General features: G+C 44.5%; 1 protein-coding gene across 1 annotated transcript; it reads right to left on the reverse strand.

Moving 5' to 3' along the window:
• Positions 1-2,439: 2,439 nt before the first annotated feature.
• LOC120847699 (chorion peroxidase) lies at positions 2,440-25,014 on the reverse strand. Its single transcript, XM_040219561.3, has 5 exons — positions 24,720-25,014; positions 22,625-22,902; positions 18,339-18,517; positions 17,386-17,500; positions 2,440-2,820 (listed from the first exon to the last, which is right to left on the reverse strand). The coding sequence occupies exons 1-5, from the start codon at positions 24,963-24,965 to the stop codon at positions 2,670-2,672; spliced, it is 969 nt and encodes a 322-aa protein (XP_040075495.3). The 5' UTR covers positions 24,966-25,014; the 3' UTR covers positions 2,440-2,669.
• Between the last annotated feature and the right edge of the window lie 1,742 nt (positions 25,015-26,756).

The following is a 26,756-nucleotide window of genomic DNA, read 5'->3' on the forward strand; positions in this document are numbered from 1 at the left end:
TTGCTCGCTTGTATGGGCTGATCGCTGGTTTCTTTTTGAACAATGTATATCTCCACAGTCTGCTATGAAGAAGAGTAATTTAGTTTTTCTTATTGTTTCAATGTACTATCTGACAATTGTCTCGATCGTGCTGGCATGGCTATGCAATGCTTTGAAAACGTGTTTTATGCTGGGCGGAGTTTCCATTTCTTTTTTTATTATTATAGACTGCACTAAAAAGGCAGAAAATGTAAAATTCTCCCTGTAATTCTGGGCTAAGTTCCAGTAGGCCCGAACGTACACTGCCGAGCCAGAGTAAGAACAGCAGCCGCTTGGTGACCTATGGAATCTTCTGCGGTTCTGCTTCTTGGAGTTATAGGGTTGCCAGTATGGTATGGCTATGAAGCCGGGAAAATTATATGGCATATCTGGCAGGCGCATGAAAGCAGCGCGTTTCGTCGGCTCAAGAATTGGGTGTTACTCACATGTTAGTTGGTTGTCGTCTGAAGATTAGACATCTTCAACACTTTTCTGCCACGAAAACTCGCAAGATTTTATGCGCATCTTGAAATTTATTCAAGGATATCTAGCTTTTTAACACGAAAAGGTGTTTTGATTTACACTAATAGAAAAAGACAACTCGGAACAATGTGTTGCGGTGGCTAGGTCAGCTGAGTTTATTGTACCCAGCACATACATGTATGGTCACGCAAAATGTTGAAAACAAAAGAACATTCTCTCTCTAGAATAGAATATGGCGTTGAGGGGACCTGAAGAAAGTCGCCCTCAAAATGAAAGTTAGTTCGTATTAAACACCAGTCAAACCTATGCACCTTCGACACCTTATGAACAGACATACATCAAGGCACTCTGGAGACAGATAACTGCCGCTTTGCAGCACTTCTAAGCCTTTCCAACATCACAGGTTGGTGGCGAAGAAAAATTAGTGAACGCAATAGCAGTTACGTTCAACTAACACACATTTCTTGACTAGCTCTCTGTTGCCTCGGAGTAGTACTGCGCGACACTGATTTATAACGAGAGACGAGAAAGGGAAACATCACCTGAGACATCGAACGTGAAATCAACAAAACGCGGATTATCTATCTACTTGTAACGTATCACTTACAAATACAAATTGCTATAATTGATCGATAACCAACTGTTTTGTGTAAACGTAGACTCACCTCTTATTGCTTGTAGACATGTGTTCAAGCAGTGATTTGTATGTCTTTCAGCTTGAAGGCTGCCGCTACTAAAGGGCTGGAGTTTTATCGACGCGAAATTGTCTTCAGTGACCATAGATTGTCGCACGCGTTTTCAGTGGGAGAACCAGACCAAATAAAAACATGTTTGAATGTATCACCATTTAGCTGTCATTGTGGTGCTATGAAGCAGTGGTTGTACTCGGAAAAGTTGAAAGAAAATCGCGATCTAATAATCGACGTTCAAGGAGGCGAAGACAATGGAGGCTGCATTGTCTTAACAGTGTTAAGGCTACCGGCCTGAGCTGCTTGCTCCTGTTGCGGAAAGAAGAGTGCAGCATAAGCTGTGAGCTCATTCGGGTAGCCTGCTCAGAAGTCATGTTAAGACAAAACACAAAGTAAGAGGCACAGAGGAGTCACGCTACCGCTCCGAAGTATTATTCGGGACACGAACCTGAAACTTGAGAAGCAATTCAATCAACTTTTCCACAGCTAGGCGTGACTTATAGCAAAGTGTGGCTTGTGAAACCAGTTGTTAAGGCCAGATTAATCACGAAGGTTCAATGCATAAAAACTCAGTAATGCGCGACATGTGCAGCAATAAATGCCAACGGAAGACCAGATATAGATTTTTTACGCCTTTACACAATTTTGGCTTTTACAATTTAGCATGGTGAAAGTGACATGATGCACGTGGCGTGCCAGAGTATTTTCTTCTCCAGAATACATCCGGTACTGCGTTTTTGTTTTCCTTCCACGACGCGCAGGGGTTATGAAAGACGATGTGTCTTTAAGAAACTATTAATTGGAATACGTTCGTGAGATGTTTCGAAGGTTCTTATCGACATTTTTAAAAACAATTGAAAAAAAACTAAAAATGTAAACCTGAAATTACTCGAAGCTCCGTCATCGTGATAGAGGGGTAAGGGGGCAGTGATTTTTTTTTTTTCAATAAAGAAAGCCTTGTACTTAACATGATTTTGTTGAATTTCGGGTAATGAGAGCTACACTTGCACGTGTCACTGCCTTTCCCGCGTTAAAATTCGGTTCTAAATATGACCTTTCTTATGTAAACACATAGTTAAGGGAGAGTAAAAAAAAATATCAGCGAATCTATATTGCGGTAAAAAAAGTAAGATCATAATGTAGAGAGAGAGAGGGACAAAAAATAATTTGATAGAATCGAAAAAAAAAAACAAAAAAAACATTACGCCTTTTGAGGACGAGTTGTTGCATGAACATTTTTTCCTCCTCATTTCTTTTTGTTTGACTGTTGATGGGACCGGTCTTTACAAAATCACTTCGGAAGACCACATTTCCTTTTCAACGAGATGACGTCGGTCGTGACCAGGACCTACGAAGACGCAAGTCTTGGCGGAAGACTGAAGAACGAAACAGGAGTGATGTGGAAGCAACAAGAAAATATGACCCTACGTTCGAACAAGTCGTTCAGGGGCGCTGCCAGGAATGTCATGGTTTCAAGGTTCACTTGAATATAGATCCCCACATGGCATGATCGAGCCAAGATCCCAATTCGTCCTGTTGCAAGTTTTGGCTTATTGGTACACGACGCTCGGCCGGGACCCACGATGACAGGTCCGTGTCAGGAAGGTCCTTGCACAGCATCAGCGGATTCCTGCGGAAAATACAACCTAATATGTTGGTACGCTCGAAGAATGTAACTACGCGTTTCTGGCAAACTTTCACTAACCAGAAAGAATTTCGTTATAATTTGAGTGTTATTTTGATTCTCTAGGATCAAGTCCATGAATGCGTGACAGGTAAGGTAATTAGACTGGCACTTCTGGGGAGTGGTATATGATATTTTGTTTACGTGCGGCAATTCGTTCCTGTGCCTAACTTCCAGATGTATTTTCAGATTGAGGCGCCAGGCGTTGCACACGTTGGAGACTGCCACTTCACACCAATTGTATGGTGGTGGTCCAGTCAACAGTGACTGGACCACCACAGTGTTCCGATGGGTGCATAAGGCAGGTGTCGAACAGTCCTCGTTTAATCGGGGCAGTGTATCATATTTTAGCGAGATAGCGTTAAGGGGTTCGTGTCGCCGAAAATTGGTCGTGTGGCAGAAAAGGCGTGGCGTGACGAAAAAATCCTGATTGTTCGATAGGGCCACGACGTCACAGCCTCGTGTGCTCGCACGGGAATTTCAAACAACCCAAAACGCTCACGGGAAATGTGACGTCACTCGTTGAATGGAAGTTTTGAGAAAAACATGACATGTAATGCGAAGTAAAAACCACCGCATGTAGCAAATGATTTCACTTTGCACAAAATTTAACTTTCCTTGAAAAATAAAAAAAATAAACATCTGAAGATTTTTAGGCGGGATTCGAACCCACGACCTTTTGGTTGCGAGCCAGACCAACACCACCTAGACAGAAGACTTCCGCATGGTCTCCTCTCTCTCTATGAAACATCATGAGGGTCGGATCGTGCTAACTCGGCTATTGGACCCGAGCCCGTCCTTCGACGCGCTGATTGGACAGGAGCCCCAGCCGAACACTGACACAACACTCGTGTCCAATCGCACGCTTCAATCGATCTGACTGTGATGACGCGTGCAGAGGCCTTCTGTCTAGGTGGTGTTGGCCAGACTAAAGTCCCTTGATACTTATTTTACAAGTAATGACAACCAATACAAAGGACAAAGCACATTCCGCTGGAAAAAAATGGCAGCATTCAGTTCAAACTTCTCCTGTACGCCGCCACTCGTTTCCTAAAAACTGAACCGTCATGCAGTTGGCGCTTTAAAGAATGTCGCTACTCGTAGGAAACTCTTATGTAGAGACCTTAGGCCAGACAAGCTCATGGCCACGTCCGCCGCACTTCCTGCTCCCTGGCAGGAAGAGCACGTGAACCGAATGAGAAGGCGATGCGAACGGGGCCCGATAACACTATCACGTTCCACTTTTAAAAAAGAAGCTTAAGCGTCCTCTAAGCTTTTATCAGAAAATCTAAGTTATAATGTCTACCAGACATGTTTATGAAAATTATTAAGAATTTCTTTTCGCCGTAAACACATTTGCACAGGGCTGTTACACAATCACCTATTATGATGAAGGCCTGCGAACAACCACATCTTCCTCCATGAAATGTCATCACATTCGAATGCCGTCAACTCAGCAATTTTACCCGCGAGAACGATGCGGACCGTCCCTCGACAAGTTCATCCGACGCGATGACCGGTCGACATCTGGACGCAGCTCCCGTCTCCAATTTGCGTCTTCTATCGATTTCAGTGAGATGGTGTCAAAATTGTAGTGCACATATTTTGATTACGGTATTCTATGATAGTGTTCGGTGTGGACCGGGAGGTGGGGCGTCATATATTCCGGAGAATCTATAGCTCTTCAGCCACTCATAAAGCGTTCCCAGCCCTTTCGACGAGGACGTCGGCCCACACAAATAAGATTGTGGGATTGGTTTATATGTGGTTAAAGTTAATACAGCGACTTTCTCGCTTGTAGTTGTTTCCCACTACCTCTTGCATCACCGCACGCTGAATGGACATCGGCGCGGTTCAGCAAAAACCTCCACCCTTGAAGCACTTCATCGCTTCCCCAGCATATTAGAACAGCCCCGGATATGCTAAATGGGTCAATGCATCGAGAAAACATTTAAGCAAGAATGTTTACGCGTGTCAAGAGTCCCCTTACAATCTTGATTAATAATGCATTATAGCTTAAACACTATCAGTTACACGGAAGGAAAACAATCCGTTTCGATATATATTCCGTATGCTTTCATAACCGGTCGTTCTTGCCTTAGTGCTTTTTATGAAAATTTTATTTCATTTTAACTTTGTTATTCTATCCGTTATATCCGTTTTTAAGAACGACGAATCCGTAAACTATGGTTATAGTCCTATAGGCAACCTAATATAACTTACACATACGGCTAAAAAAAAAATTGTTTTATCTGAGTGTGCACTTTTTGTTTCTGAGGTTTTGTAAACTTTTACGATCAAGTATCTGTTTCCACGACAGTCGCCTTCCCTTTGATTTTTTAACCCGGACAAACCTGGTTGACACAGTCGCACAATCTTACATATATTAGAAAATTCAAAATACAATTTCAAAAAGTCCTTCCCATTTTTTGAACCCGTGAGGACGAGTGAACCTTTGGAAATTCGCAAGTGTGATCCATCATTAATCCGCTTTGACAACTGCTGTCGCAAGACACTGCACCCGGAGTCGAATCGCCCACTTATAAATATCGGCTTATGAAAACTTAAATTTTTGGTGACAACGGTCATTTCTATGTTGTGGAAGCACTATATTATTTCAGAAACTATGACACATAATCTCTTGTTTGATTTTCACCAAACTATTTTATTTATGTTTTTGTTTTACCCCATTGTGCAGAAAATCACTTTAATTGAATCCTAGTGAAGCAAAGCTCTTGAAGTTCGTTCTGAAGGTATCTTCAGTGCCAGTGAAACACGGGAATTAAATTGGCTATCGACAAATATTCTTTCAGTGTGTCGCGGCCACTACTTGCTAGAAAGTACTCCAGATTTTGCTTTTGGGCGTCACGAATGCCAAAAACCTAGCCAAAGAACGGTTCATGGTAATATAATAATGTATTTCCCCAAAACCTCCGTTATTTTAGACCAAACCGGTACAAAGCCGACACCGGAACCGAACGCTTCGTATTGAACCCGAACCGGAACGAAACCTTAATCTGATGTGGCGGTTACCGGTTCAACGAAAGCGGTTCAGGGCCAATTGTGCAAATAATTGGTCTTAATGGGAAAAGTAGCGTGCTTATTTTTCTTACATAGCCAAGACTAATCTACATGCTGTCAGATATTTTTACATTTCGTTTTTATTGCAAATGTAATAAAAAAATGCATCATAATCAAAAGCAGAGACACAAAGAGACCGCGTGGTCAGCGAGCTCACTCAGTTCCCTCCTCTACTCAGGCATCTGGAGAGCTTCAACTTTACTTTGTTTCTCCGATTGACCCTGGCTGCGCGGTAGCGATGGCTGCGATCTCAAAGCACCGTTTGGCCGCTTGGCTTCGAAATGCCCAAGTGTCGGAGCGGATTGCGCCATTCTAGGCACGGAAGCCTACGCGTCTACGAATGTTTGACCGCAAGATTGACCGCAGTTGCAGGTGATGAGCCATTCAGCCAATCGAGCACCGAGAGTAGACCACGTGACCTTCCGCTTCAGTGCAGCGACACGAAGAAGGAAGGTAGGACCGCGCTGCATCGCCAGTATAGTTTGTAGGGTCAACTGTGGTCCATTTCAACGAAATCTATCTTTTTTTCAACGTGTTCAGAGTGTCACATTGCAGAAAAAATAAAATTAAAAGTATGGGCCGTCGGAGGCAACGTTATTCGGCGATGATTCGAGGCCGGGGGGAGGACGGGGGGGGGGGGGGGGGGGGGGGGGGGAGAGGGGGGGAGGGAGCGATAGCCTTTTTTTTATTGTTTTTGTAGGTTCGCCAGACTAGCAAGGCCAGCATGTCGCGTGTTCAACCATTTTCTCATTTTGTTCGAATTCCTCTTTCATCGTCTTCAACTGAGCATTCGAGAAACGTCGTTCGCTGTGGTGCAATAACCGGAACTTTGTTCGGTGGCTGACAGTTTCAAATGTGAGTACTGTTAAAAATATCACGGATTAAACGTTAACAATTCATGCTACGCAATTGGTTCTGAATCCCTCAGAACGGGACATTTGCAGAGAGCGTTGTTTTGCGGTAAAACGCCAAAGTGACAAGACAAAGCATCGCCACGAGATCTTTAGAACAGCGTTTTTCCGCCGTAACCCAAAGCGCTGTCAAGATGTGGTCACATTTTATTATACATACGCGCTCACGTGCCCGGTCATTGACAGATCGGCTCCTCTGGGTGATGTATACACGACTACAGCTTAGCGAGATTCGGTAAACTACCCCAACTTCGCACTGGACGTACCTGTTTCTGGGTCTTACAGCACATTTGTTTCCTTTCGTTCCCCTGTGAGCCACTCTGGGGCATAGCTGCGACATCTTACTGGATGTCGAAAACAGATAGCAGTTCTAAAAAAAAAGCACGTGTGTGCAGAGCAAAACAAACAAAAACATATGCAGGTCAAGTAATTCAGCTAGAGATGTTTTTATTGTTCACAAAATCACAGCCCAGCGTGCGATCTTCATAGCCCAGCACATGCGTGTTCGTCGCTTCGAAAAGCGAGAAAAGCACGCGCTATATACGTTTGCAAGAAAGGCTCCTGTGCGCTGCCATTTTGAGCGATGCTGGCGCCTCGTACCGTTTCCGCCATGCTGGGGTGCGCCAGGGGCACGTCATTGGGGTGCGCGATGACAAGATGGTGCCGTCTGCTGCATCGCCGATGGCTTACGTTAGCGGCACACTTACTGTCTCGGAACGCAGGAGGATCGAGGTATCCACACAGAATCGTAGCGTCACATATTGTAGGACGGGGCATCTTTCAGGGTTGGAGCTGACTTTATAACGATCGCAGGCTCTGTTCCTGCATGTTGTGGAAGCCAGAGCTGCCGCGAGCGCAGCCATCGTTGATGCAAAGGCCATGCGACTTTTGGCGCATTCTGTAGAGAGCACCTTGAGACTTTAGATCTCTTTTAAAATTTTCGATTTGTTACCGCTTTAGGCATTTTATTTAATTGTCCTTGCTATTTCGCTGTCAAAGACGACACGTGTACGTTTTATAATTATTTTTTTTTTAATTTCTTTCTGCGCTCAGTGGTGTACGCTTCGGCGAGAGACGCTTGGCAACACTGTACGACAACCAGCGAACGTCCTGGCTGGAAAGTAGGTCCGCCTCACCTTGGCGCGCGGTTCGAGGTTAAGCTGGGATCCCACTTGCAAAGGTGTATACGTAGGAACACTAAGATGGCACCGGCCACAAGCTGTTTTCTTAAAAGGTCTATTGGCGGCAAGATATTTTGGTGGCGCCCTCCTATGGCTACCTTTCGTGACGTCATTACCTTGTCAATAAGAAGTTCGATGATGTTTGTAAAGAGCATGGTGCAAGCTTGAAATCATATCACTTTCTAACTAATTGAAATCCTCACATTACTCTTATTTCTGTCGATGGGAGATCCTTTGCTGACGTCATAGTCAGCATTCGGCCTATCGGGGAAGGACGATAACAACGGCGCTGTCGATCGCTCACGTCACCAATAGACCCTCCCACAAACTACGCCTTCTTCTCGCAGATTTTGAAATACTGCACAGCTGCGTGTGTAAAAGACACCATAGAAATGAAAAGCCGATCGCTTATATATAGTGAGTGAGAAACCGTATTTATTAAAGGAATGGGATACATCACGATTTCTTGATAAAGTCATCCAATCGTGACGGGGGAAGGGGATCATGGGAAGGGTAGGGGGAGGAGGCTAAATGTTAACAGGCGATCCCCGTTCACTTACGAACAGTATTATACAAGTAGTAGCCTTGCCACATTAATGGTGTCTTTTGCGCACATCACATGTAGTGAAGGGTTTTCAGATCTGCCTGAAGAAGGAGTCGTTTTGGAATGGGTCTATTGCAAGTATCTCGTGCACACAAAAGGCTGGAGGAAGTGCTCTTTCAATATTCAAAGGTCGAGATAGGAACCGGTTCGAACCGGTTCGCACTTAATAAAACCGGTACCCGGAGTGATATTATACCCGTGCCACACGGGCAACTCAAATGTCATTTACAATGAATGATATTTGAACGATCGGCCAATCAGCGCGCGACACTCCGAGCGTGGGGCGTTCCACGCGCGACAGATCGCGAGCCGATTCGTTGATCACATGAATGTCATTCGTTGTAAATGGCATTCGAGTTGCCCGTGTGGCACGGGTATTATTTGCGCTACCCTAAACCGAAACCAAACCGGAACAAAATACAGTTCTACTGAACCCGAACCCGAACCGAACCGAACTAATTACCGGTTCGACACCCTGCTTTTGGGGGCATTAATGCAGAGAGCGCACATTAAAAAGAACAAACAAACAATTGGGAACACATGGAAGGCTCAAACATTTGGTAAAGTGTGTTGTGTGTTTGTTTATACAGACGGCAGTTGATCAGCCTCAATATGCATCTGGCGTCGCAGCTGTAGATCTTACGAGATTTCTTGTAAAAGCTTGGTCTGCTGGGCAAGTTGGTAGTGGACATTCATATTAAAAATAGCGCAAAAGAGACGGGACAAAAAGACGAAGAAGCACACAGGACAAACGCTAACTGGCAACAAGATTTCTTGCTGTTTGCTAAAATAAAAATGCATTGCCCAAAATTGTATTTCTTGTGAATTTTAGAGTGGCAACATTTGCGGTTGAGCGGGCGGATTAAGTTTAAGCAACAACCATGGTCTTCCTTTTTAAAAAGAACATTACCTTTATTTGCACATGCGAGACAATCTAAACACGTCATTAGAACTTTCCACGTGCATATGCCACAACCCCGTGTTCTAATGTGCGCATAAGAGAAAAAAAAAAATAAGCGGAGCCACTCAAACAAAAGGTTCGTACATTTGCTCGCCTTCAGAAATTGCAGGAAACTATTAACTGCAAAAGGCGACAGCATGACAGCCAATGACAAGGCAAAGAATAAAATTACATACTTGAAAAGTGTGCATTTTAATCCCTTTTCTGAGATGTAATAACCTTATCCTTTGCTTCGTCAATCACATGCATTATTTTATGGTTCTCAGGGATTGCTACCGGCTTGTCGTGCAGGAAGCTAAAGGACCAGGTTGTTATTTAATATTATTTATTTATTATTTATTTGATTAGTATTAAAAGGCGTATGGCAAATTGCTAGGCAGTTGTGTTCTCGCATCATAAGCGTTTATATAATTGTTTAGCAGCACGTCTTGCGGGTTCAGTCAGATGCCTACGTTCACGGCGATCTTCATCAGATAATTTAATGCGTGACATGTGTGCACTTCAAACAATAAACCTGGTGAACTTCAAAAACCTTCTAACCCACTCCTCCTCCCGCCATCGCCTCCTCGCAGACCTCTCCTCCTCACTCCACCCCTGGTCACGTGGCCTCCCTTTTAAGCAAACAGCCGCGAGTACCTCGCTCCCCCTCTCCCACCTGTCGACCAATTAGTGTCGAGCCTCGCGTCCACGCTTTTATCCAGGCTTCATTTTCCGGCTTCACGGAATGCCGAATACCTTGTCAAAGAACGTTTCAGGTTAATGTAATAATATAATGCCCCCCAAACTACAGCGCACTTTTGGGGGACATTGTAAAAGGTACACAATATAGAAAAAAAAAAAAAACAGAAATATATAAAACACTAAAAACATTAGGTAAAAAGTGCTGTGTGCATGTTTATACAGACGGAAGTTGGTCAGCCTCAATAGGCATCTGGTGTGTCAGCTGTAGATGAGCAATTTAGCTATCGCAGTACAGCCTGGGGTCTTTACATTGCACCATAAAGTAGTGGTACACGAACCCACGTCGGTACGATGTTCATCCCGATCGAAACGGGCAGGGGTAAAGATGCAACCCAAGATCCCTGAATTCTGCAGCTCGAGCATTCCCTCCAGGCGCCCCGAGCTGGTGAGCGCTGACCCACTCGACCACCGACCCCCGGAAACATTACGAGACGATCCGAAGTCAACAAGAAACCATTTTTTTTGTATAGTGTCATAAAAACATTTATGTGAAGAAAACGGCCACCGACTTTCCGTGTTACCTCCGTTGAGCTTTTTACGCGTCTACATAAAAAGAAAGCAGCGCAGTGCTATTGCAATCTCTGCTTGAACCGGCTGTGCCTCGAAAAACCTGAATCCTTTTAGATTCGGAATAGAGCTCCTGTTGTACAGTGTTCTAGCGATCTGACGATTGTCCCGATTCGACAGAGTCAGCGAGCGACGTCGCCACAGGCATGACCTTCAGGGATATTGTTGATGCAAGGGCAACGAACGCCTTGTCGTAAATCTAATGAGGATCTAAGACCAGACCCTTACTTTCCCGAGTAACGAAGGTGGCTGCAAGTTATTTTGCTTTTGTTATTTTATTTACTGCGATCGCCATCAGGAAAAAAATAACAGTGACACACAATTAGCTCCTGTTAACGAATCATATACAAGGCGTGTGGCCAACATGCAACAGGGACTACAAGGGTGTGATCAGCATCGCAAATTACTCGACTTTGACTGTCGAACCGTGAGAAAGATAAGCATGCCCGTGGATTATAACTTAATTGCGATGCCAGTAAGGCTACCTCTTTATCTCTAATATAGAATATTTTTATATGTTTTAAGTAAATTTTCACGATAACAACGAAGCTGTTGCTTTTATGTTAGAAGATATCACAGTTATTAGAAGGGGCGCAGTTTTACGCTAGATAAAAATCTGATTGGTAATTACTATTGGCCCGCATAGTTTTTTATACTATGAAACTAAGGCTGTCATCGACGCGAATATTTCTTGTCTATTGTCACTGACATCATGAGGAAAGGGAGGGCGTGGCTTTATGCTTCGGATTGGTTCTTCGGGATTGTTATCGGCCAATGCTGCAATCTCATAGGCTGCTGAGTGACAGTGAGATGCTCAGGTGTTTTATTAACAATTAAAGTGTTTTAAGACATTTCGAAGTGAAGAAGAAGAAGAAATTTCCGACCTTATGAACCACGAAGGAAGAGAGGTGTCTAGACACGGCCAGCCAAGGCTGCAAAACTTAGCTCGGGTTCTTCACGCATCTCCTGCAGGACCACTGTCGTTCGGGACTTTTGCGCGGGTACGGTCATGCCGCCGCGTGGTCTTGTAACCGTTCACGCAAATAAGAAAGGCTCCTGGATTAGCTCTCATGAGACCCTTGCGTGCAGCGCCATCTCACGGTGCTTGTCAGAAATGCGAGTGAACCCTCGCCATACAATTTCTTCGTGGCGAGGCGTCGCCCGTTCCGACCCATTTCTCTCTCTCTCTCTCTCTTCCACCGTGGTCTGAGCGGCACCGCCGCGGCACGGAACGAGAGCGGCGAAGGTTTGCGCGCATTCCTGACGAACCCCGCGAAGTGGTGCAACACGTCTGCGGTAGTACAGGGCCGATGAAAGCCACTTAAAGAACCATACATTCCTATTCGCTCCCAAGTTTACAAGGCCCTACAACCCGCGCGGCGCGCGTTGCCTACTACGAAGGCTCCTGAAACGAAAGTGGCCTTGCAGAAAGATGCGCGAAGCCCGAGCTATTTTCTGCCGCCTTGGCTAGCCTTGTTTAGATACCTTTCTTCTTCGACAGTGTTATGAACGCATCTTGCTTGCTTTCAAATCAAGATATTTCTAAAATTCTAGCAACTCGCTCCTACCTTTTTTTTTTTTTTTTTAAACTGTAATTGTTAGTGTTTTTTTGTTTTTTTTTTTCTGAAATCCGGCAACGCTTGCACGCAAAAACCCACGAGATCGTGGACAGAGACAGAGTGGTACTACCGCCGGGCAGCGGTGCAAGCACTCTCTCTTCATTGTCGTCACCCCTCGCACAACAACGATATCTATGGGAAGAGGCGCTAACCAACAGCGCCTATAAGACAAGGCCGCAGTTCTCCTCCGGTGACGCTTTCAGGCGTTGGCTGATGGTCACCGTGGTACTGTCTGGAAGTTAGCGAATCGCGCGTGCCTTTGCAGTCGTACGAAAGAGTTCTAGTGGACAAAAACGCGTCCAGTGAGCTAAAAGTCAATCTATAAACAACATTTCGGCTCGGAAACATATATTATCGCGCAGAAGGCGATGGAACGCATTGTGGTACGGCGATAAAAATTACTTCTAGCGTGGAAAAACCCTCGTACGAACGACGTAGGTTTGATAGTCAAAACGTGTTTTATTACATAAAATGCCAGTTATAAACAATTACTGAAATACCAAATAGGCTTAGAGGCACGCAGTACTATTACTTGGCAAGATTATTGTCATCGTGCATAATTTTAAAAAAAAGCAAGACAAATACGAGGACATCGTGACTTCTCGAGATAGGTAGGGGTGGTTTGTTTAAGCCGTAATATGGTGTTATTATCGCTGCAAATTGTGGACTTAGTTTATTACGACATTGACCCGAAACTGTAGCAGGAGGAAAATACATTTACAGTGGTTGAAAAAATTAAACGTGGACAAACACGTCCCGATCAGCTAAATGATTTCATTGAACCACCTTCTTTACATACAGATCCACTGCGCCACAGAAATTATAAATGGTAGGGATAAACTTCCGCCATCTCGCCTGCGCACTGTATGTACATTCGTAGACTTTGTGTCTACTGACAGTAGTATTCAGATGCGCACTCGGGTCTTGAGCTGTTCCAGTAGGAAAAAAAAAAACGTATTTCAACAGAACTCATGCTCTCTAAAGCAAATGGTGCCAAGAAGCGTAAAAATAAGTTGGTGCTGAGAAGATCAAAAATGTTTTCAGAAAATGTTCTACTAAATGATAAAGTCGGACACCAGATAAAAGTAGATACTAATAATAATAATTGGGGTTGTGTGGATATTTATACAGCCTGTTGTTGGCCAGCCATTTCAAAGTTGCGAGGAGTCACTCGCTGTAGATGAGCAATTTAGCCAGTGCAGTACAACCGCTAGCCTGGGGTACAGTAGTAGATTCTAAAAACTCCATTTCGCCGCAGCTGCGAAACTGCTTTAGGAGTTTTATTGTTCCTGACATCGTAAGAGCCTCGGGGGGGCTTTTTACCTTCAGGCTTCTTGCTTTATAGTTAGTTCTCGGGCGTTCTGATTGCTTAATTCCGCGCTCTGCCTGCCTACGGAACGATAATAGATTCTGCAAACTAGCCACACCCTGTGTTGGCATCTATATACGGAACACTGGAGAGGAGAGGGGGAACCTTCCTCCTCTCTCCATCGTTCCCTCTACTTCCTCCTCCCCGGCCTTCCTTTTCCTCGTCCTACCTTCTTGAGTTGCAACGGACTATAGACTCCTTGATTTCGAAATTATGTTCTAGTCATGCAACAAGAAACTTCCATTGAGAATATCTTGTTTCCCGGTTTATTTCTTGCTTACGTTTTCCTTTTTTTTTTTCATTTTGACCTCTAGAAGATTTTTATTTATAGTCGTCCGGAACCTCTTACCCTCCAAGCAGGCGCTCAATGCCACCCGTCGTGTTTTGGCTGCGCACGCTCACGAGACGTCGAAGGATTATCGAATGTAGAGAGTTTAACCTGGAGACTTCCACTTCAGTCTTAACCTATCACCGGCTAGAGCCGGGGTTGCCAAACCGTGGCTCCTCGCGGGCCCTGCTGGGGTTCCCAGCTCTATGGTAAGAACACCCCCCCCCCCTTCTCTCCCCCGGCAAGATCACATGGAATGAAATAGAGAATAGAAGACATCTTGCGTTTTGGCAGCCTTGTGCCACCATGGCTTCGCGCTCAGACACCTTTGTCGATAATCGGATAAACAAATGATTGCGAGGCACCCTTCTCAAGAATGTAGGCGGTGAAATCAAAACGGCACTTGACCCCGGTGGAGAATTACTTAGCTGAGCTTCTCAGAACTGCAAGAACGTCGTTCGAGATTAACCTCAAGGTGCGTGTTTACCGAATAAATACGGGCAATAAAGAAACATATAAAGCGTTCGCTTTATGAGCAGAATTCGCTGTGGCCCCCAGCTAAGATGAAATTAAAAAAAACTGTAGTGCCCCTCGTAATTGCGATTCTTTTTTTAAAATGGTTATTGTTTGTGGTAGTTTGCATGCATCCGTCTGGCCAGTTCTGGACTAAAACATTGAACACCCTGACAACGACACGACAGACGACGGTTTATGGCTTGGTCGGATTGGGTACGGCAGGCAACCCTAGGCCTGACGAGACTGAATGATTAGAAAAACTCTCTGTCGCGGCGTTTCTAATTAAATCTGGGTACTTGTTTTATTTTTTCCCAATCTATGCCTGCTTAGATTGGAAACGTTAATTAAGCCTATCTGGAGCCGTCAGTGGGCAGTCCTTTATCTTGACTTCTTTCCTTTTTGAAGCTGAATAAATCTGTAGAGCGGAGTCTACCACATCTAGCCAAAAATATTTATCGGTTTGACTATATTATTTAGATTCTACCTTTCTTATATATTATTATCGCGGGTTATTTCCGTATCCCTGTCGAACCAATGCCATCAATATGATTTTTTTTGCACAATTGGTTTACAATTTTATGAGTTGGCGAAATAACATATTATCCGGGGCTTGCTGGTTTTTTTCATCGTCAGTTTTTTTATATATTTTTTTAGATATGAAGGTTAGACCTTGTCATTCCCGCTAGATTACTAGGAACAAGATCCAATTAAAAGCTGAATTAGGCTATAACGCCCCCTTAGACTTTAAATTATAAACGTCTACTTTACATCAAGGACCTGTGGAGGGTCAGCGGTGGGAGTGGATGTTTTACGTCCCGTCGAAAACTGCAAGTTGTTTGACTCCAGAAGGCGTACAAAATAGGCATTGTATGATATACATTTCAATTGTCAATGTTAATATTGTCCTGACGTTTTTCTCTTTCAGAGTTTAACACTTCCAAGAGCGTTCCTGACAAAAAAAGTAATGTTTGTAATAAGTCGGACTGTTCAATTAATCGATTAATTGATGAATTGACGACTAATAGCGCAACCGCTCAAACTTGGAAATGTGGACCCTTTTGTGGTTTTGACGCAAGCACTACCTTCGTCAGGCCTGTATGTACTATTATTTTATATAGTCGTGAGGAACGTCCGGCGAAGTCAAATTAGGTCAACCTCCACTCCAATGGATCGTTATTAAACTCGCTGTTGTAATGCGTGTGCATTATAATTCTCGTTTTCACGAAAACCCGCCGGCATCAGTCCGCGCGTCCGTTTGTCAGCGCCATGCATTACGTCACGAGGAGAGCGGGGCGGTGAGAAGGTATCGAGTCGGCGGCGGGGAGAGAGGGAGAGGGGGACGCGTGCTGACGTCGCGCTTCCGACCAATACGAGCGTCGCACAGCTGGAGCGGAGCCATGGACGAGCAAGCGCCGCGTCGCTTTGGAATGCGGCTTAGCTCAGTTGCCGCTCCGGAGATGGATGTGCCTCTTTCCACGAGTGGATATGGCTGACCGTCTCCAAGAGCGACGACAGAAGAAAGCCGAGGTCACGCGTTCATTGAATTAGATCCGATGGAAATGCGTGATGAATCTCTTTGATCGTTGAATCAATTAGTATTGCCTTCAAAGGTGGGTACCTTGCTAACAATCTCTGCTCAGAAATATAGAACAAAACTTGTAAATGCAATAGAAGATTTGCAGATGAACTTCCTGCTGAAAACTATAGCTTTTGTGTTGGCATTGCGTTCGTTTTTTTATATATTCCTACAGCCTGCGGTGTGAGGAAAAATCAGAATAGCACAGCCAAACATTTTAATTATATTTGTTTAATTTTAATTAAAATTTTATATAGCATATATTTGATGCATTTTACTTAGTACTTTAGCCGGAACCTTAATGTTAGTAAAAAGGCGCGCACATTTCTTTCTGTCTTCTCAAATTCAACCATTAACCATTGCCTTTGACTTCGTGCTAAAACTAGCAAATAAAATAAAATTGCTTTATTAAAACCTACTCCTTCTGTGCCTTGTATAAAGCACCTCGGATGCGAATAAATGGATGGACCAAAGCGTTATTTACGTAATACTTTACACGGGACTCCTCCTATTTTATTCAATGATGCTCTTTTCGCCTGTTTTTGTCGAACAGTTTTAACGAGATAGACAAGCTATACAGAATTTTACGTGCGCGTAAAAGGCGTTCAGAATAAACTCATTGAAAAAGTCGGCAAAATAGTTCTCTATCTCGACTCACCGCGTGCCAGTCGGTATGTGCTTATTCGCCGATTTACAAAAGGAGCACAATCTGAAGATATGTTAACTGGCCGTGAAACAGGGATATTCAATCGGCTCTCGACCCAGTAATTTTCTTTCGGTGTGTCGCGATCATTACTGCTTTATGAAACTGCAGATTTGCTTGAAGCAGTCCAGATCATTCCGCTCAGTTTTGGTTGCGTTTGGTTCCTTTCAGCTCAGATATCTGTCATCCCGGCCGGTTCTGTTCGGGCAAGTCTGCTTCTGTTTCTTTCGATTAAGGTGGTTTGGTTCGATTCATGTTGATTGAGATCAGTTTAGTTTAAATCAAACTAGATGAAACCGATTCTTTGAATGCGAACTCAGAGGGAAGCGAAATAAATAGTGGGTAAGGACTTACGTCTGTTCGTCAGGTTGCAGGAAGACCTGTGGCTGAACCCAGAAGGTATCCGGATCGTCGGCATTGGCGCAAATCATCTTGGCCAGGCTGAACTTGGAAATTTCAGCCACTTGAGCTGCAAGAAGACAGTTCAGTTCAAACCGGGTCTTACTGACCGTGTTACTATAAAGCTCAAGATTGTGCCTACTCCCAGAAGCGCTCGGGGAGAGCGGATTATAAGCGGCTCTTTGCGCAGGCATTTGCGAGCGAACATATGCCTGCGCACGTGTTACGTTTTAGGCGAATATTTCTTTTTGTGTGCAGCACTCTTGAAAAAAAAAACGAAAAGAAATTCATTGGAGGATGATTTTTTTTCGACAGTTGAAAAATGGGTGCTTTTTTAATGTATGACTTGATGTGACGGCATTGCTTTTTTTTAATTTGCAAACAAAGAAATTTTTGCAATTATTTGGTTTTAAGGGATGATAAGATGTCACGCACGCTGCCACAATAAAGGCAGTTTTCACGGCCTCATCATTAGTTCAGGTGTATATTATCTCTAGGTCCCATTACATATTCGTTTGACAAACCATTGGAGATATGTGGTTAGTCACAGATCGAGGGACATATCTGCCGTTTAGTCGAAAAGAGCGGACAAACTGGAAGGCTGGTAATTATTAGGGTTGATATGGGAATAAATTTAGCGTGTACAGGGATCACTCACACAATGGGAAAAGGCCATGCAAGCCTTATTCTTTCCGCACCAAGCCCACTCCGAAACCTCTTATATTCAAGCCCATGGACTTCCTGATGCGTTGCTAACTGCGAGCTCTAATGCATATCTTTCCCATTAAGGTCGGCGCGTCTGACGTCTATCGTCTACGAATTAGTAGTGAGCGCGACAGCCACGCCGCAGTGCCACCATCGCTGAAAGCTACTAAGAGTTTCTTAAAGTTGACCGATAGAGCTCTTACTGTCAGTGAGCGCGTTCACGTTGTTTCCCGGTCCGTGGGTGTAGAAGAAACGGTCGGCGAACTTGAGGCTGCGGAACTGTCGACCCAGGATGCAGGCGAATGTGGGTCCCACCAGGGCACCAGGTCCGGCGGGGTACTCCATCAGTCCCGCCGCCCACAGGTCCACGTCGTCGGGGTGCCTGCGCGTTCGCGTCAATGGGAGTAACCGTGTTGTAGCACCGTCGCAAAAAACTTCCGAACAGATCGCACAAAAGCTGTCTCGCTGCTCAAACCTCCGTTTGAGCAGTGAGACAAAAGCTTTCCCGCTGTTCAAACTGCTCATAGACGCTAGGATAGGGCCAGCTGATATATCAAACAAAAGACACGGTGTTGGCTGTTCACGATAAAAAAATAATCTCTCGACATGCCTGAAGTATGTTGGAAGCATGTTTTCTTCAAACATTTCTGCAGATAGGTTTTGTTTTATGATTAATCTGACGCAACCGCCACAGAAGGAATACATGTTCCTGAGACAATGTCTGTAAACTGTCTTTTGTATGTTTTATTCGCAATGTGATGACGGCTTTACAGCGTTATCTGTTTGTGCTCCTTTCCGACAAAACTCGGCGTTGTTCAAACGCCCAAAACCCACGTCATCGCGGGGATAGAGGGAGACGATGAGAGGGAGAAAGTTGGAGCTCTCCGTCGCGCTTTCTCTCTCTGCCCCTCATCGTCGCTCCTCAAGCAACCACATCATCTCTGGCGTAGCCTCTCCCCCCTTTGCACACTGCGGGGTTCTTCAATGTTCTCCACGCGCCTACAAAGGGGCAAAGAGAATGCGCGGACGGCGGGCTGCCGACGACAGTGCTGAGGTGGGACCTCCACGACGACGTTTCCTTCGCTTCGGCAACCGCCAAATTTCAGAGGACACTCTCGGACAACTCCTTGAGGTAGTCGTGCGACCCGTGCGACCGGTTTCGGTTTCGGAGAGACCTGACATCCCACAATCAATGCACGTCTCCGTTCTTGTTCGATAGCTCCCCGGCGAAGACGTGTGCAGTTTAAAAAGTATGCGCGACATGCAGGTCTGCGTTACAAAAGGGCAAAAGCAAATCTCCTAAAGCACATCTTTAAAGAAACGCGGAAGCTAGCCCTGTCAATCGAAGCATATTCTGCATGGTCATTTGATATTTTTTCTTAACTTATCGCTCTAACATTATCTGCAGAGGCACCAGATGGTGCCGCATTTTGTGTCCCAAGTTTTTTAATATAAAGTTACCGAAATAAATGTTAGACAAATCAGAACAATTTTCTTTTCCCGGCCTAAGGTGTACGTTTTCAAAGGCCACACTTCTCGTTGGATAAACAACCAACAGATGGCGGCAGCGGTCTTCGCATTCGCTTCTCTCGCTCCAGCTACATCTTTCTGATGCTACCATCCATCTGTGATCCCCTTGTCCTCACCCCTCTTTTACTGGCGTCCTCCTGGATGCCCCCTTGACGCCCTCAACTAAAGGGTCAATCAAAAATTTTTCTTTCTCGCTCTTGCCGAGAGCGCACCATCTTTTTGTGTCAGAAAAGGGGTGCGGGCCTTTAGTGTCAGTTCTCAGTTTGTCATTTTGTCGTCCTTACAGTGAAGCACATTGTATAAACACAAATCCAAGAAAACAATAGTTTGTCGAGCTATTTTAGGCATGCTAACAAATTTTCTAGGCCACTTTCGCAAAATCTGCCTGGTGTTGCACCAATCAGACGCGTGTCGTTAGCGGACGGATTGCATAGGCAAAGAAAAAGCAGTCCTGTACTTTAGCTTCTTACTTAAGTTAGTCAATTCCATGACATTATACACAAAATGCAGCACCTCGGAACCTCCGCGGTAACCCGTAGCGCGATAAGTTAAGAAACCGAGTTATGCAGTTCGTTGAAATTATGAAATCGCCATCGGATCCGTGCTGTATAAAATGAAACGGCGGGTTGTCGTTTTCGAAACGTACTCTTCGAATAGCTACGCGACTGCGTTCTCGTGTAGCACCCAAAAAGCCCATAACTGCAATGAACTGAGGGAGCAAGGTGTAAAGTTAGGCGAGTCGCTGTTCTTATACTACTAGGGGGCTTGGTGAACGGCTCAAAATATGGATTAACACAAAAATTAGTGGTTCAAATAGGTGCGCGAATACCGATTGGCATCGAATAGCTCTGCGTCATTCCTAACTTTAGGACTCTTAAGAAAACCGGTTGACGTCGCCTTTCCTTCCACTATAAATGTTATAAATGGCGCAGTGCTATCCGAATCGAACCGATGTTCGCACACCCCTAGAACATCAAATAGTATAGCACGGCGTCATTCATGCCCTTCATAGTGAGTGAAACGCCCGACATACCGGCTCTGTTTACAGCGTTCAAGCTAGCAATGATGCTGCGCTATCCGATTCAATGCACTATTCACACACACATACGACAAGTAAAGTCGGCGGTGAGAAAACCGGTTATGACGTAGGCACATGAATAGCCATGCCCAGTGTCAAATCGCAGTCTTCATATTAGGCCTGAGAACATTTTCGGTTTAATAATTTTCCGAACCCCCTTTGTAGATCGCAATTATAAGCACTTGGTGCCCTTTTTGGAAAAGCCGACGCATGTGCGTTTTAGAAGTGTCGGTGGGCGGTGGTTACGTTTTTCGCACCACTAGTAATTCTGGAAAGAGCTGTCGGAAGCCCGAAGATCTTGCACTATAAAAAAGTACCTTTGTAGCTAGTTCTTCAGGAAGCGCGCGGGGGGCGACTAGCGATTTGTATCGATCGCATTCAGCAAGTGATAAACACCAAAATGTAGACCTCGGCTTCAGCATGGTGCCATGACAAACAAGGCAGCCTACCGTGTATTGCTGTGAGATTTTACCATCAAGGCTGTTGCGCTGAATAAAGCTGCTACACACAACTGGATCAAGAAATGCTTGTAACGCGGTTTCAAAGCCCCTGGAGGTATTCGTTATGCCAGAACTTCTGGTGTGAGTAGCCCTGCATGTGTTTTATATTGCTACCCCTGGCGTAATCTTTTTTGTGCTAAAATGTCAAGGCTTGCAGAGTTTTCGAAGTGTGGGAGCCTCGCACTGCTGCGAGAGCACGAAGCTTCATCATGCGTCTCCTTCGATCGGAATCTAGTGCGACGCGCTCGCACAAGTACGTTTGACAGCGTTAGACCCCTCGGGGATTTATGTTTGCCAAGAAAGAGTAGCATAACAAATGTATACGGATGGCGGGTCTTCGACATTCTCCGTCTATTTTACACCAACTCTCAGAATTGCACCGCCGTGCAGTACGGCCTGAACCCCATTTAAAACGGAAAACATCTTTTGACATTTTTTTTTGTAAGGTCTGCTATTATATTCTAACGTTTTGACGGATACTATTTCTATCCGGACTTTAATTTTTCCAACCTCAGACAACACCTGCAAAATACAGCCCATCTACGCATCTGCCAGTTGCTTTGGTAACTCTCCAATATCTTAGATAATAATAACAGTGAACGCTTAGACTACAGCAAAGTCGAAGCTCATAAATTTATAAATTTAAGTAAATACTCGATGAATATTAAAAATTTGTAAGCTAAGCAAATTTCTGGGGTTTACTTGCCAAAAGCAACTGGTATGCTCCTGCGGATAACTAAGGATTAATTTTGAATACCTGGGCATGTTCTGACGTGCAAGTTAAACCTCAGATACACGGTGCATTTTATGCACTATGCCTCCTTCAGACCGCGGGCAGATCGGCTGGGATTCGAACCCACCGATTTCTTTCGAATCTATTGAGGTGGTTAATATTTGAACTAGCAGGACTATATAGATAACCTATCTTTTAACAAATCTTTTTATACCGCTTTTCTAGAACTTTTTTGTATTCGTGAAGGTTTCGGTGATTTTAGTGAGTGTTACTACGATCACCCCCTTCAAAAGAGCGCGCCCACCTGTAGCTGGTACGACGCCGCCATTTCTCGACCTCGCACTTTGAACATGCTCTGGAGAGGAGTGCTAGGTCAGCGTTTGGCGTGTACTCGCATGCAAATCTTTTCGACGCCAGTTGGCGTTAGCGTTCGGCGTCAACAGGGATCCAGTGCCTGGCTTTGCGCAGGGAGCGATTCCTAAAACATGGCGGCCTACAGTGTTGCTTAATGAACTTTAGTAGAGGGTCTAGTTTCAGCATCCCGCCCCTCGTATAATATACTCTTTCCTTGGGCCTTCGTAAGAAACTATGGCTCATCGCCAAAGGTGAGACAATCAATAAGTGGTAGTAGATGCAAAATCGTCGTACTCCCAAAGGCTTCGCATGATCTCGATGTTCTCCGGCGGCACGTAGGGAGTCAGGTCCTCGAAGTTGGTCATGTGACGTCCGAGGCAGCGACGTAGCCAGTGGCCGTAGCCCGGTATGCCGTGGTCTCGGCCCCGCTGCACGTTGATCGAGGCCAGGTCCAGGCCCGCCTGGCTGCTCTGGTTCCGGTACAGGTGGGCGCGCACGGAGTCCGAGAGGGCCGAGCCAGCGGGCCGGCCCGGTTGCAGGCAGAGGCCGCGCATAAACCTCACCCACGTGCCCTGCGGTGAGCAACGAAACAGTCGTCGTCTGCGATCGACTCCTCGAGGCATAATAAATCGAATTTCTGAATTCGTCGGAACATCTTCCTCGCCTTTATAGTAACCCAGCCTTCTGGAATATCGAAAAGTGCAAATACGCAAAACACAACCTCAAGCTTGTGGGTAGGCGAAGGACGACGTTCTCACAAAAGAAGTATCAAGCCCATCTCAGTGCAAGCTCTGTTTGAGACGTACTGTGTGTGTGTCGTACTTTGTTTACCAGCACTCGGAAGGTTGTGTTTTATCAGTTTTTATCGGCTCGTTCGCTCCTTGACTTTTTGTGCAAATACATGTTGTCTTTGACGCAGTGATTCAGTGAACACGTGGGAATCAAAAATATTTGAACATGTAGAAAAACAAAAGTATTTCAGTCTATTTTAGTCTAAACTAAAATCGAGGAGTTATATAGACAAGGCTAAAAAAGCATTGTATCTTGTACGGAGTAACTTTAACAATAACTTCCGCAGCATGAAACAAACATTGTAGATTTCTTTCATCAGATAAATTCCTGAATACGCTTGTGCCATTTGGGATACCTCGCACATAAATTAAAGCGAATTAAATATCAAGCGAATACTTCTGATAACCAAATATACACACACCCCTTAAGCGAGTTGCACTGATATAATATACGAATTGTTCTGATTAGGTTTGTGCCATTCGGGATACCTCGCACATAAATTAGAGCGAATTCAAAATCAAGCGAACATTTCTGATAACCAGGTATAAACCCCTTAGCGAGTTGAACTGAAATGAAATACAAATAAGGTTAAATATTCTTGAACAAAGGACTAAGTCCTTAAGGTTGAAAGATTTGCCTAGTATTTATCACAGACATACGGGTATCAGAAGAAGCCCCCACATCCTGCCACCGTATTTTGTGCCTTTCTTCAAGGTTAGATGATTTAAAAAAATATTTAGAAAATGTCGTTATCACACAGACTGTTATTATGTTTCTTTTGTGCAAACAATCTGTGATTGGAATGAACTGCCGAAGAAGTCATCACTGTTGCCGATGACGACGGTTTTTACGATATAACAGGGAAGATTTTCATAGTGGGCCATACTATCTGCATACATGTTTTTTTTTTTCTATGTTTGCATAATGCCTTACAGAATAAATAAAAGGTACGAATGAAGTTGAACTACCACTAGTATTGCTAGACAGGAAATCACACGGCAATGAAACAAGAAATCATTCTCTAGGAGCTTAAAAAAATGTTAAGTTGGGCTAGTTGGTTGATGACTGGATAGAAGCGCCGAAGGACAGGGACATGGTGAAGGAGGTAACGACAACACGGAGCGCACTGGCAACTGTACGTAAGTTAGTGCGTTTCGAATAAACCTTGCGAGTGCGCTCCCTGTTGTCGTTACCTCTTACACGTTGTTCCTGTCCTTCGGCGCTTATATCTACTCTAGGAGCTTATTAATGCGAAAGTATTAACTGTTCCATGGAGCGCAGCCGGCGTTGTCTGTAACCTCGAAAAACGGCCCCCAAATTCCGGCTGAGCGAAAGGCCACTTCAATTTCGACTACTTGATTGGCTACATCGAATCGTAGCTTCGGCTGCGCTCGAAGCTAGAGTGAAGCTGAACATAGTATATCCCAATGCGTCCAAGTCAACTCGAGCTTATATTAAAAAAACAAAAACAAAAAAAACAGTAATCTTTGTTGTTCGTCTCGCCTAGTTTCGCAAGCTGATTAAGCCTGGAGCAAAAATAAGATGTTGGGAGACGCCCTCCCACGTGTCGTAATCTTGCGAGTGACCGCAGACTCACCGGTTGGTAAAAGTCCTGAACCTGGAAGAAGCGGTCCGAGAGCGAGAAGGGCACGACCCCTCCCCGGCAGTTGACCAGGCTGAAGTGGTCGATGAGTCCGTGGCCGAAGCGGTACGCGGCAGTCGTGAACTCCACCATGATGCGGGGGTCACGTTCGGGTTCGTACTGGCTTCGCGCCGGTTTGCCCGTAAGGGGGTCCAGCCTGGGTGCGAGGCCCGCGGCTGCCGTGTGCAGGGGGCCTAGCATCTGGGGGATGAACTCCGTGTAGATGATGTGCTGGTGCTGGGCGATCAGGACCCGCCTGCCAGATTGACGAGAAAGACATCTGAGAACGGAGCGAGCAGTGTATGCCCAGGTCGACGGATTACTACCCATTCTGATTACGCAGATTGTGTTTATGGCTACTCTTTGATAAAATGGGCGTCGCGAAATGCATGACGTAAGAGTTACACGCAAAGGACAAACGATACCCGATAAATTTAGAGGAAAGCGTTTCACCGTTATATTTTGTGGGGAAATTGAATTTGTGCGAATACACGAATGAACGTTTTGCTGCAAAGTTTAGTGAGGAATTTCTTTCTTCTAGATTTTGTGTGAATTTCTAGCTATAAATAAGATCATAAACGCCTATATCAGTTCAAAACACGCGGAACATTTTTTGACTGCTGACTTTATTCGTAGGATTGACAGATATATTGTTTTGTACAAATCATTACTTTCAAACGGTATCCGCTCAAAGACCTAATAACTCGACATCGAATGTGATCCCTTCTGGTTTTCAGGGCTCTATCTTTACTAAAAAAAAGAGGAAGAACTTGAATCGAATCGATTTCTAACATTTGGTCTTAAAACAATTCGTTGGAGATGAAATTTTTCTAGCTGCGCGAGAAACTGACAGTCAATAAGCAAAGGCACGCGCTCACGCGCATTTATCTGAACTGCAACGCCATCTGCTGTATAACTGTACGAAAGTTCAAATCGGAAACGTGCAGAGGCATTTCTTTCGTATTATTTATGATTGGTACATTGGCCGCAGTGTTTCTTATAAGAATAACAGGCCTTTACGACGATGTGGTTGTACTAGGCTGAGCTCGAGAAGACTTCAGCGTGATTTAGTGTTTTTGTATAAATGCGTTCATGCTCGCATTAACTGTTCAACTCTTACATCAGCCATCAATATATATGTACCACTTGACTTTTGAGCGTAAACCCCACTTTCTCGGTTTAACAAATTACCTTTCCAGTCCCATGAACCGCATCCAACATTTTTATAACACGTTCAGTACAACCAGCATCGACATTTTCAACTCAAATGTTCAAGTGTTAAGGCGTTTAATCGCTGATATTTAACTGCTACCTATTTTTTGTTCCCCCATAATAGGTATTATCTGTTTCCAGTGCTGTAGATTTGTTGTGTGTGCTCCGTTTGACTCTGTGCTTCATTACTTAGACTACTCGCCGTTCATGTGCACAAAAAAGACGAAATGAAATAAACAAATGAAATGAAAGTTTGGTCCGCTATATTTTCCGGAGAAATTGAATAGGCGTATTAATGTTGCTTTGAGGTGCAAGTCGGTTGACCTGATTTATGACCGTTTGACGTAATACATGTGAAGGTACTTGATCTATGATCAGTCAGCAGGGCGGTCACGACTTTTAATGAAGAAAATTAATGGCCTTTTGTTTAGGGCAATTGTTGACTGCTTCTGATTCAAATCTCTCATTTTGAACACTTTAGCGGTTGCCGTGGCATGCAGAACTGATTAAGCGTTTTGTAGACACTCACTCAACTCAGAAACAAGCTCCACGATTCGTGGCCAGAACAGGTGCGGTATTATGTTGTTACAAAGGCTAATAACTCATATCTCGCTTCTGAAGAAGCAGTGAAGAGAGAATATTTACTCTCGTACTATGTCCACAATATACGTGCAAGCGATGTCTGCTTGTTGTTTAGACGGTTAGATAACTGTTTAAGCTAACAAAATGTCAAATAGTTTGTACAGTATGGCTTTGATCTGCCTCAGGTCACGTCTGACG

The sequence above is a fragment of the Ixodes scapularis genome, unplaced genomic scaffold (assembly GCF_016920785.2).
Source record: "Ixodes scapularis isolate PalLabHiFi unplaced genomic scaffold, ASM1692078v2 PGA_scaffold8__174_contigs__length_109621045, whole genome shotgun sequence".
In the NCBI taxonomy this organism is placed as follows: Eukaryota; Metazoa; Arthropoda; class Arachnida; order Ixodida; family Ixodidae; genus Ixodes; species Ixodes scapularis.